At 35.6% G+C, this 13,207-nt stretch overlaps 1 protein-coding gene across 5 annotated transcripts in view; it reads left to right on the top strand.

The window, feature by feature from the left end:
* Positions 1-13,207, top strand: part of Immp1l (inner mitochondrial membrane peptidase subunit 1) — a 53,032-nt gene that overhangs the window by 30,357 nt on the left and 9,468 nt on the right. For all 5 annotated transcript variants that reach the window (XM_048361662.1, XM_048361666.1, XM_048361663.1 and 2 more), the window contains 3 exons: positions 1,071-1,204; positions 3,099-3,187; positions 6,035-6,161. In XM_048361662.1, coding sequence (XP_048217619.1) covers positions 1,100-1,204; positions 3,099-3,187; positions 6,035-6,161 — 321 coding nt within the window. In that variant the 5' untranslated portion in view covers positions 1,071-1,099. The remainder of the gene's footprint in view (positions 1-1,070; positions 1,205-3,098; positions 3,188-6,034; positions 6,162-13,207) is intronic.

The raw sequence follows: 13,207 nt of genomic DNA, 5'->3' as shown, positions 1-13,207 counted from the left end.
AATTCTATTAATATTTTAAATTAGTATAGCTTTAAACATGGTACTTTGCATGTATGAAAAGAAAACTAACCTGTTGAATTGTTTTAAGAAGGGGAGTTGGGATGAGGAAGAGTGATAAAGTTGGTGAATTTGATCAGGTGAATATTATACTGTACCCTCCTTGTACAATCAATTTATGCTAATAAAATTGTACTTTGTGCCATTTTATATATTTGTGTTGTCATTGTTATCATAATTAATATGTGACAGCTGATAATAACTTAATTTACAAGCACTTTGACATGTTGAATTTGATTCTCAGCCATTGTATGAGACATTATTTCCATTTGAGTTTCAGCATTGTTAAATAATTCATTGAGTGTCACACAATTAATACATGAATCGATTTAACAAGAGACTAAGAATTGAGATTCAAGGTCAGCCTGGGCAAAAAAAATTCAAGAGACCCCTTATCAACAAATCAAAAGCTAAGTATAGTGCTACACACCTGTCAATTCCCCCTACACAGACAGTGTAAACAGGAATATCATGGTTGACTGGGAGGTCAGCCTCAGAAAACAGGAAGACCCTATTTGAAAAAGATTGGAGGCAACAGGGCTGGATGGGGTTCAAGTGGTGTAGTACCTAGCAAGCAGGAAGCCCTAAGTTCAAACAGCACAGTACTGCCAAAAACAAAAGAACTATCAATTTGAAGCTTGAATCTTTTATCTGTTTTAGTGACTTTCCATATAGTATACCACATAAGAACTGATAATAGCAAGGACCAAATAGGAATATCTTTCCTTAAGTGCCTGCCTTAGTCCCAGGAAATAAATAACATGTGGAAGGGGAAAGTCTACTAGTTACTTTAATTCATAGATAAACCTAGTGATATTTAAATATATTCTCTGTTGGAATGTTTTTAAGTGCCTGTATTTTACCTCCTAAAATATCTTTAACAGAAAGGAAAAATAAGCTCTTGCTTTTCTGTAACGAACAGTACATTTTGAGTGGTAGTGAAATATGTTATACATTTCTTAAGTATTTAAAAAAAACTATTGATTATAAAACTTTTTGAAATTTACCATCAGGCCAATGGTAGCAGAGTCAACATAGAACTATGCTTCGTGGTGTTCTGGGAAAAGCCTTTCGACTTGTTGGCTATACTATTCAGTATGGCTGTATAGCCCATTGTGCTTTTGAATACGTTGGTGGTGTTGTAATGGTAAGTTTTTCACTCAAGAATCTTCATTTTAAATGTACTTTCTTTAAATTGAAAGCGAATGTGTTTTTTCCCTTCATTTTACTTGATGTTATTATTTTAATGAATAAAGTGTGACAAAACATAAACTAAGTATTTGGACTTGGTAGAATGTACTGACAGTGGCATAAAATGTAAGAAAAATTAAGTTAATATGCTATGTATTCTGTTTTTAACCAGTGAATCAAAAACTCTTCTTAATACACTAATAATATGTGTAACCATCGTTGAATGCTATTTACTGTTTTCAGAGTATTTAATTTTACACTTATTAGCTCATTTGGTCTTAAGGTCTTAATAGAAATTGATCATATACATGAGGAACCAAAAACCTTGTTACTTCTAAGTCCCACTGTATATGTAGGAGAGGTAGAAATACAACTTTTTTTTTCTGATTTCTAAGAATCCTACTACTGAATTTGTCATTAAAATGTGATGGGGGTGGGGGTTAATGTCACTATTAAAGTGTTAAACTGGTCCTTTCTTCATCAACCAGTGCCTGTTTTCTGTAGTAATATATCATGAGTCTGTCAACTTGTATTGTTCAAATGTTTTGTCATGTAAGTGAAACAGTATTTGACTAACTGGCTAGCCAATAGTAATGTTATTATTGTTTATATTAGATTTATCCTAACTAATTGATAGTCATAATGACCTCAAGTTGAGCTGGAGTAATGTAAATAAATATATTGAATAGAAATTCCTTAATAGTTGAAAGTTACATCCATACCTTTAGAAGTACCAAACCTAAAGTTGCTTTCTGTTCTTTCTGCCTTAGTAGAACCATTTGAATGATAGAGTAGTTTTAAGACAGATAAATGTTTTTAGAATATATCTCATGCTGATATTCAGTCCTGTCATCTGAATAAACCATTCTCTTGTCAAAGGAAGAGGATTATCAGTTCACTGTGAGAATAGTATAATACTAATGCAGGAAAATAGGCCTATAAGGTGAAATGAAGATCATAAACAATAAAAATATTTAGAAAGCCAGACTTAGGAATTAAGAAGCTTAAAATCACTAAGATTAAACAAATGGAATATGTACTCTAGATTCCTTCCATCACCCTCCCTTCTTTAGATGCTAATTACTATCTCTCTAGAGGAGTAATTCAGTCATTATAGAAGGTAATTCCTTAAATAGAAATTATGTCCATGTATCTCCTCACTGCTTGGGATTTCTAGGTCACATGGCCACTGTCTTGGTGAGGGTTCAGGGTGGAATAACTCTGCTCAGATGATATAAATATGCCTGAGACAGAGACTGGCATTTTGAGTCACTTGATTCTATCTCCTCCATATCAGGGGTGCTTCATTCTCTTCCAGTATCTTCCTGCTTTCCTAAGTTTTTGTTAGTCTTCGACCTTGTGTATTTCTTCCTGCTGACAATATTACTTTACTTAATAAACCACTGTGCCATGGCACTTAGTGATGTTTCACAATTCCAGGAAAATGAATCACCTATTCAACAAATATCTATCAATTATCACCATATGCCAAGCACTGTTCTTCACATGAGATAGCTTGGAAACTGAGAGACAAAGTTCCTTTCTTATGGAACTTACATTCTAATTACATATGTACTGTAATTATATACATATATACATAACACATGTAATATAATTATATATGAGTTTAAAGTTTGGAGTCTTATATAGTTAATTTGTTCATGTACTATGACATATCGGTAATATATATGTGTATGCGTGATACATTTGTATTTCTAAATGCCAAATTGTGAATGGTTGCCCAAGCTTAGGAATATTTGATTGGTCTACTTTCTTTTAAACAGGCTCAAATGACTTCTGTTAAATTTTAAAAGGCTTTTAAACGCAATTACAAAATTGTTTCTTTTCAGTGTTCTGGACCATCAATGGAGCCTACAATTCATAATTCAGATATTGTCTTTGCAGAAAATCTTAGTCGACACTTTTATGGTATCCAAAGGTAAATTTCTTCAACAAATATTCTAAATTTGCAATGCTAATATACATTCCTGCAACTTCTCAACTTTAAAAACGCTTTTGAGGCTGAGCCCAGCCCAGCCCACACAGACAAGTCTGAAAGCCTCTTATTTCCAATTAACCAGCAAAATGGTAGAAGTGGAACTGTGGCTCAAGTGGTAGAGTGCCAGCCTTAAGCCCTGAGTTAAAACTCCAGTACCCCCCCCCCCCAAAAAAAAAAAGTGTAATTGAAAGATGGCTGGCCAGGAAAGTGAGTTAACTATTGCACTCAAACTATGGTTGTAAGCATGTTTAGTTCTCTGTTCCCATTATGTTGTCCCCTGTAAGCACAGAGTTTGTTTTAAGGGTCTTGTTCCTTATTTGATCCCATAACTTTTTTACTCCACTGACATAATTCTAATTGGCACAGAGAAACTTTGCATGCTAGGCAAGCACTCTGTCACTGAGTTATATCCCTACCCCTTGGGATTTTGAGATAGCATCTCACTGTGTTGCCCAGGTATACTGGAACTTGTGATCTACCAAGGGTTGAGATTACAAAGTTTGTGCCACCATGTCTGGCTTATTTTCCACGTTTTAAGATTTTTACTATATTTTTTTTTCATTTCTTATTGTACAGAGGGGTTACCGTTTCATACGTAGAGCAGTGTGTACTTTCTTACCCAACTTGTTACCTCCTCCCTCATTTCCCCCCCTCCCCATTTTCCTCCCCCCCCCCCCCTTTGAGTTGTGTACTTGGTTTACACCATAAAGTATATACAATATCCAGGGTACCAAAATCAGTTACAGTGACATCAGGGGTAAAACCATGGGAAAGAGTCAAAAGGAAAAGGGCATAATTTCACACTATATGTTGAAAATAACATTGATAAACCACTTGTTTCATTAATTGGATTTTATTTCACTTAGCATCATTTTATGTGTTCATATGTACATAGCTACTGTGCTATTGTGCTCTTCTGCTAGGATAATTCTAGACATGTACTAATTTTTCTCGATGAGGGAAACCATAGTCTATGGTTTTGTTTGTGTGTGTGTGTGTGTGTGTGTGTGTGTGTGTGTGTGTGTGGTTCTGGTACCCTGGATATTGTATATACAAGTCTTGGAACTAGGGAAGGGAAGGGGAATATCAAAATCGAGAGACAAAGGATAAAAGGACAAATCAAGGCAACAACAATAATTACAAAACTATATTTTTCTATTACCTTGCGGTTGTTATTCCTTTTTTTTTTTTTTTTTTTTTTTTTTTTTTTTTTTTTTTGTCAGTCCTGGGCCTTGGACTCAGGGCCTGAGCACTGTCCCTGGCTTCTTTTTGCTCAAGGTTAGCACTCTGCCACTTGACCCACAAGTGCCACTTCTGGCCGTTTTCTATATATGTGGTGCTTGGGAATCGAACCCAGGGCTTTATGTATATAAGGCAAGCATTCTTGCCACTAGGCCATATTCCCAGCTATGCTTGTTATTCCTGAGCCATGCTTTCCATATGTATTAAGACCTAGACTGTTTTTACACGGTAGCATTATTTTATAGTATGTTTGCCCAGCACTTCATGTTTATTTCATGTGTCTTTTAATTTTTCTCTCAAGTGTAACTCCTTTAGACTACACCATAAATCACTACAGGTTATATTAAGGATGTGTGTTACATAATTATTTGCTGTTATATTTAATTTTTGAGCTTTGGATATACATAGTGTCCCTTCCTCTTCCCTCCCTTTTTCCTTCTTCTTTATTCCCCTATTCCCCTTCTTCCCCCCTCCCCCACTCTCTCTTTTATTCCTTCCTTTTTTTTTTTTTTTTTTTTTTTTTTTAACAGTTGTTGGTTGTTTTTGAGGCTGTACTGTCCCTGGGCTCTTTTGTTCAAGGCCAGCTCCACTTCTGGTTTTCAAGTGGATAATTGGAGATAAGAGTCTTTGGGGGACTTTTCTGCCTTGGCTGGCTTCAAACTGTGATCCTCAGATCTCAGCCTCCTGAATAGCTAGGATTACAAGCTGGTGCCTGTTCCTTCCACTTTCTTTCTTCTTTTCCCTTCCTCCTTTTGCCAGTACTGGAGCTTAAACTCAAGGCTTCACACTTTTGTTTGGTCCTTCTTACAGCTGGGACTATAAACACTTGAGTCACCTCTTTTCCTTCACTATTTATTTGGAGACAAGAGTGTCTCATATTTAGATTTGCCTACTGGGACTGGCTCTGAATCTCAGTTCTCAGATCTCAGCCTCCCGAGTAGCTATGATTATAGGTGTCAGACACTAAAGCCTGGCTTTTGTGTCTGCTTTGTAGTCATCTAGTCAACCAGTGCTGGGCAGTTAAAATCTCTTTAATTTTTTTTATTGGTTTAGGTTATTACATATCTTCCACTGTATACATTTTAACTTTCACAATGATGAAAATTGTCGTTCTACTCTACATAGCTTATGAAGTCTATGATCTTTAACCATTAAATCACTTTCTCCATTTCAGATGTAAAATCTCTTTAATTTGGTGGTACTGATATGGGATTGTTTTTCCATAGTTTTGGTCTGAAAATTTGGATGTAATAGTAACCCCGAGAAGACGTAGTGCAAGAGGTAGTTTTCATGGAATTATTAGAAAATTTAGAATCTTCTTAAAGTATAAGGGATTGTAGATGGCCTTTCCATTATTCTCTTTGGATTTTGAACCATTTAGAAAATCAGAAATGTTCTAAAAAGCTGGGGAATGCATAAGAGGATAAGTAGATGCGAAGATATCTTAAGTTGCTTTATAAAAATATTTAAAAATTTAAAGGAGTTCCATGTATGTATTTATTTTTAATGAGTAAAACTGATATTTCTTTGATCCCCCTCCCCCAGAGGTGACATTGTGATTGCAAAAAGTCCGAGTGATCCAAAGTCCAACATTTGTAAACGAGTAATTGGTCTGGAAGGAGACAAAATCCTCACCACTAGTCCATCAGATTTCTTTAAAAACCATAGTTATGTAAGTATTATTTTAATTATGTTGCTCTTTGGTATCATAGTTGGCTAACATTAACTGAATACTCTGAAAAAAATTAAACAGCTATTCTTACCTTGAATATAAGAAAAAAAAGTTTCAGTCCATGAAATTTAAGTATTCCAAGAACAATTTGGCTGTCATAACACACACACACACACACACACACACACACACACATATATTGTGGGGCAAAAATTTGAAGAGAAAAGAAATATTTGCAAGCTCAAAGTATCATAGGGGGAAAAACTGGCAGACACCTGCCAGGCATCAGTCATCAAGTTTTATCACCAGTAACAAGACAGCATCTTACTAGCTCCTGAATGAAGTACCAAGAAAATCAGGTCACTTTTGTGAGACTGTTACTAGAAAGAAAAAAATAAAAAGAAAGATGCCCAGCTGTGTGTGTGGCTCAAATGTTAAAGTATTTACCTAGCAAGTCTGAAGCCTTGAGTTCAGATCCCAGTGCCATATCCTCTACCCACAAAAAAAAGCAGCTTCAGTTTCATCACAAGCAAGCATCTGCTGGCTGCTGGTGGCTCATGTGTGTAATCGTGGCTACTCAGGAGGCTGAGATCTGAGCTTTGAGGCCAGCCAAGGCAAGAAGGCCTGTGAAACTCTTATCTCCAAGTACAAATACCAAAAGAGCCCAAAGTGGAGCTGTGGCTCAAGTGGTATAGTGCTAGTCTTAAGCAAAACAGCTCAGGGACAGCAGCCAGACCCTAATTTAAAGCCACAGGACTGGAACAGGGGAAAAAAAAAGGAGGACGGGGAGGACAGGGTGAAAATATTGAAAATATGCAAAAGATCTGAATTTAAAATATCTAATATAAAATCAAATAAATTTCATAGGTTAGATTTTTTAGAATCTTATAAAAAGAAATTGTTGTTGACTCGAAACTGTAGTCAACTCTCCTGAGCAGGTAGCAAAGGAATACAAATAGATGTGCTATGTTAGCTCCTTTCACCAAGCACATGTCTTTTGTGATAAAAGTGGGAGGAGCATACCTTTGTTTATTCAGCCTATTGTTTGCTTTCATAATCGTAGTTTAATTTTCTACTTTAAAGTTGTGTGTAACTGTAATATAAACAAAAAGTTGAGAGTTAAATTGTATTCCTCATTGTCAATTTATTTTGAACTGTGATAGCCTGATTGTCCTATAAGTAAGTTGGATCAATAAGGCTATTCAATTTACTATCCATAATATATTTGAGCAGTGCAAATGTTTCCTGACATTTATTACTACAATTCTAAGCACAGTAATTGTTATTTGATGGTAATTATGTTGAAGATGCTAGTGTGGTTTCAGATAAAGTTTTGCTACCATGCCTTCATCATGAATGTCGTACCTTTTTTATTCTTGAAAAATGTCAGTTTGCTTTATGATTTTACCTTCATAAAACTCTTCTCATAAGGCAGTCTAGTTACTTCCAAGTTGCTTTAGCAATGTATGTACTTTAGATAGGTTTATTCAGCAAAAGATAATAGCATCTTCTATTTATGTATTTAAATCTTTGTTTATTTAAGCTATGTTAATTACACTGTAAGATTTTTTTAGAGGAGGTATATCAAGAAAAATGGGCTTTAAAGTCTGTTAAGTAGTCAGAAGATAACTAGGAGATTTAAGTATTTTGAATATTTTTTAAGGAAAATGTTCATCAAATACATTTAATAGAAGGGCAAATTAGAGGACTCTATCAGTTCTTTCCAGGTATATTCCATGCACTTTGTTTTGGAGTAAATGTGCTATACATACTTGAAATAATGTTGTTTAAACATAATGTAATTGAGTAACTGTTGAAACTCTTTGCAAGAGTTAACTTTTTTAATTAGGTAGGTAGCAGTAGGAAAACTAACAAAAACTAAGCTTAAATAAATCACCACTTTCAAACTATGAAAGTTGGGCTTCAAACACCAGTAGCCTGGCTCTCCAGTGTATGCCTCTCACAATGCCACTGCTTCTTCTCAGTATTCAGAGAGAATACTATTATTTTTAAAAGGAAGGGAACGGTTTTTGATCAGCAACAGTATTGGTTTTGAAAGAGAAGCCAGTGTTTTTGTGGGCTTCCCTTTGCCAGATTTTCTAGTCTGGGCTATTCAAGCCATAAGAATTGTTCAGCTATTGCAGAACCACTTTAGCAAATGTGCTCCATTAATCAAGGTGATTTAAAACAAAAATTCATCCAAGTGTAGAGTACTCTGGAAAGACACCTAAACTATTTTCACAGTCTCTCCTTTAGAGTATTCTTTTTTTCAGCTATCTCAGAAGTACACTGGGGCTGTGTTTTATGAAGTGTACTCTCTGTACCCTTTTAGAAAAAAATATTGTTATTTATAAGATGAAGATATTACTGTGCTGCATATTTTGATTGCGCTTCATAGTGAAGATGGAGATATGAAATATGTTTTGAATTCCATGCTTATTCTCAAATGTAACTACTTCAGAAAGCAAAATACCATAATTGTTGGAAATTTGACCATAGAGTTTAGCATATGAAATAGCATTGTTTCTAAGCTGGCAAAAAAAAAAAAGAATATAAACAGATCATTGGTTAAGTGATGTGGAATCATTTTATTCATTCGAGTTCAAAAAGTCTGTGTGGCATGCAACACAGTAGATTTATTTTTTACATTATGTACTTGGAAACTAAGCAGTCCCTATCCAAGGGTTTTGCTGCTTAGGGCTTTGCTGATTTATATGTTATTAAAGCCAGTAAGTGTTTTCTTGGGCTATAGGCTGAGCAGTGATTAGCATCTTCATCCATGATGTATTGTCTGTGCCTTTTTTCACTAGAATGGCACTTGTGATAGAAACTATATGGCTTGCAAAGCCTATTACCATTTTCTAATCCTTAGGGGGGAAAATGCTTGCCCCTGCTCTAGATAAGGTTCTCTCTCTCTCTCTCTCTCTCTCTCTCTATTGTTAAGGTGATGTTCAAAGGGGTTACGGTTACATAGGTAGTGAGTACATTTCTTGTCAAACTTGTTAACTCCTCCCCAATTCTCCCCCCACCCCAGGTCGTTCAGTTAGTTTACAACATATTATCTTGTAAGTATTGCTGTTGCATTGTTTTGCCCTTGTCCTTTGCCTCACCATTTTGATGTTCCCTTTCCCTTCCCTAATTCAGATAAACATATGTACAATACCCAGGGTACCAAAATCAAACACAGTGATATCTATACATATATATGGTTCTTGATGCTAGGGACTAGTTATGATTATAGTTGATTATCCAGCATATAAACTATGATTTGTTATATTCTTCTTAAAATATTTTTGTTGTGTTTAAGTAGTTGTACAAAGGAGTTGTAGAAAGCAGTTATGCATACAATGTATCTTGATCAGTGTCACTCCTTTCAACATTCTTCCATCTCTCCATTCCCCACCCCTCCCCCCTCATTCTTCAGGAAAGCCAACAGCACCACCATTGCAGTACTGTTCACCATAGCACCACTGTATAGAATATGCCCAGAGCACTAAAGCACCACTTCTAAAGTGGTGGTGGAACTGAAGTCTGCTAAACCTATCTTGGTCATTTTGAGGATAGGTTTGGTGCCCTAGAACTGCTTTAGTGAGTTTGTTATGATGCTGGTTGTTACCCTTGTAACATTTAATGGCTACTTGCTAGGCTGTGTAGTAATGAAAGTTTGCTACATTTCAGCAGAATTACATGTGCCTTGTGGATTCCTTAACCACTATGTAGGTTATATATGTTATTTTGTTCTTTTGATCGTTTTATTAGTTGACAGATTATGAATAGGTGAAGTTGGTACATTTTGTAAACTTATCCTCTGAATGTAAAATTCTATTTTCCAGTGGTTCATTTTAAAATTAAAAATTATTTTTACTATGTTAAAACATCCTTATGTCAAATTTTCATCTATCTATGGTACAAACACAATCTAAGATTATGGGGACTTTGTTATATTCCTGAGATTACAACAGAGATATTGTTATTACTATTAAAGGAAAGTAGTAGAAAAGTCATGTTTTCTTTTAATCAAAAGCAATTAAAACTAAGTTGACAAACTCATGCCTATAATCCTAACATAGAAGCAGGAGGATCAGGAGTTTCAAGAAAGTCTGTCTTACATAGCACGACTCTCTTAAATATTCTTTTTTTTTCTTTTAAGCCAAATGTGGTGGCATACCAACACTCAGAAAACATAGGCTGAAGGATCTTGAATTTAAGGGCAGTCTTGGTTAGACAGTGAACTCCACGCCACTCTTCAGCTATGTAACAAGACGCTATCTCAAAAATCAAATAAATAGGGCTGGGGATATAGCCTAGTGGCAAGAGTGCCTGCCTCGGATACACGAGGCCCTACATACGATTCCCCAGCACCACACATACAGAAAACGGCCAGAAGCGGCGCTGTGGCTCAAGTGGCAGAGTGCTAGCCTTGAGCGGGAAGAAGCCAGGGACAGTGCTCAGGCCCTGAGTCCAAGGCCCAGGACTGGCCAAAAAAAAAAAAAAAAAAAATCAAATAAATGAAAAAGTAGTAATAATAAAATAAAGCTATCAAAAACAGCAAGAAAAGTTTTCTGTTGTACTTGATACCAGATTTCAGCATTACAAATGGATAAAATGGTCTCAAGTAACTAGTTTTCTACTAGGGGAGGGTGATGGTGTATATAAGGAATATAGTATTTCCTCCATTTTTTTGTGACTTTTAACGCATGTTAAAATCATTCATCTTATTGGCAGAATGTAAGGAATAAGACACAACTTTACTTTTCAGAAAGAAATGGTGTTATCTGAACTTGAAAATGCATTTTACAATAATAAATTTTCTTGACTTTACTTAAGGAAATATTTAAATAAAACACACTGACTACCTGCAAAACAGTCTCACTAATTAGACAGCATCAGAAAATGGTCACTTTCTATAAACACCAATAGTCCTTTAATGTGTACTGTATGTTTAAATACCATTCAAATCCTTGGATATCCTAATGCTGTTTTGTGTTTGCTTAAGTGCCATTTACCTTAGCTAAAACTCAACCATCTGGTCATCTATTACCACTTGTACTATAAACAGAAAAGTACTTCTGGGTAGGGAGAGGAACTATCAGATTGAAAGGGCTTATTTATAATAAGCTGCTGATACACTAAATCCTTATGCCATTTAAATAGAAGAACTACCTAATAATGTCACTTACTACAGCTAGGGTATAAACGAGGGACTAGATTTTTGCAGACTGGCGATAAAACCCCATGCTACACATCCATTTCTCAGCAACAGCTCCCAGCATAATCAATCACAGCGTACTGCTAATGCCTTGATTGCAGCTGATGTGGAGAAAACATATTTACTCTTTGGTAAAGTGAAGTTCAATTTGGAGATGACAAAGATGACGAGGCTTTTTCATCCTATAGCTATCACAATTCTGAAGATAAATATGACTTCCTGTTTACTAGTCTGAGGTATTAATACTAAAGAATCATCTTTTAGGCTCCTCAACTTAAGTATTTTCTGATCATTGTTAGAATAAAATCAGGTTAGTTTAGTAAGATTCAGTTAATAAAATTTTATTTTATAGTGATAGGTCTGGTTTTTATGTTTGAAGATATGTGTATGTATATTGAAGATCAACATTGGTACTTACAGAGCATTTTAAACTAATACATGTTGCTCACCTAGAAGTATTTTAATTATGTAAAATTAGAACTCCAATATTACTGATGTAAATCTGAGAAGCAGAATGCAATTCACTAAAATAGAAGATTTTATTATTACCTGTAAATTTTCAGAAACCACTGTATTTCACACACACACACACACACCATTTTGGGGCTTGAACTCAGAGCCTAGGCACTATCCCTGAGCCTCTCTGTGCTCAAGGCTAGTGCTCTACACCACTTCTGGCCTTTTCTGAGTAGTCTCATGGACTTTCCTGCCCAGGCTGGCTTTGAACTAAGATTCTCATATCTCAGCCTCCTAAGTAGCTAGGATTACAGATGTGACCCATCAGCACCCCACTTGTATTTTACCTTTGCCTAAACATAATTAAGAAAAATTAAGAAAGACTGAAATCACAATACTGCTTTTCAATATAAACATATAATCAGACTCCAAACTCTATTAGAACAAATAGATTCAGATGTTATGTGGCTTCCTAATCTGATATAATTTCGACTCTGCTGCAAATGTTGCTGTTGGCTAAATAATCAAGTATCTTGGCATAAGCAACTAAATAAGTGTGTGTGTGTGTGTGTGTGTGTGTGTGTGTGTGTGTGTGTGTGTATGCATGCATGCCAGTCTAGGGGTTTGAGCTTAGGGCCTGCGCAGTGCCCCTGAGCTTTTGTACTCAAGACTAGCACTCTACCACTTGAGACACAGCTCTACTTCTCACTTTTTGGTGGTTAATTGAAGAAAAGAGTCCTTCAAACCATGATCCTCAGATCTCAGCTTCCTGAGTAGCTAGGATCATAGGCCTAAGCCACAGATATGCCACATAAAAGAAATAATTTATGTTAACACTTTGGATGATTAAAATTTGACAAGTTAACTGTGGTTTTCTGTAAACCACTTAATCTTAAGCCTGTAAAGTACCACCATACTAAACTATAATAACTAAAACTGTAAACAAATCACTTTGTATTGTACAACTAGTACTTTCACTGCCACCAAATGTATATGTAGAGCCAACAGAGAAAAGACTAAGAAGTACTTAAGGAAATACAACTATAAGCATATAATTTAAACTTCTAAGATATAAAAAGCATTTTCATCTGCTTTTTCTTCCTTGTTTATGAACCTGAACCTGTGAAATCAGAAATATTGGAGAAACTCTGGGTCTTCTGGAAAGACTTGAAATTTAACTTGACTACCCTATTTAAAGAAAGTCAAAGAAGGTCTGTGGATATAAATTGATAAGGACTTCTGAACTCATCAAACCCAGTATTCGGGCAGCTTCTTTAATGAGGATACCTCAGGAGCACCTAAATCACTGGACTTGTGAGGGGACAGAGGGGGATGGGAGAGAACCTACAGGGCCTTCAGTTGGCTAGAGTAGTAGTCCTAG

This window comes from Perognathus longimembris, chromosome 13 (genome assembly GCF_023159225.1).
Source record: "Perognathus longimembris pacificus isolate PPM17 chromosome 13, ASM2315922v1, whole genome shotgun sequence".
Classification (NCBI taxonomy): Eukaryota; Metazoa; Chordata; class Mammalia; order Rodentia; family Heteromyidae; genus Perognathus; species Perognathus longimembris.
The sequence above is the reverse complement of the archived record's forward strand: the minus strand, read 5'-3'. Positions and strand labels throughout refer to the sequence as shown.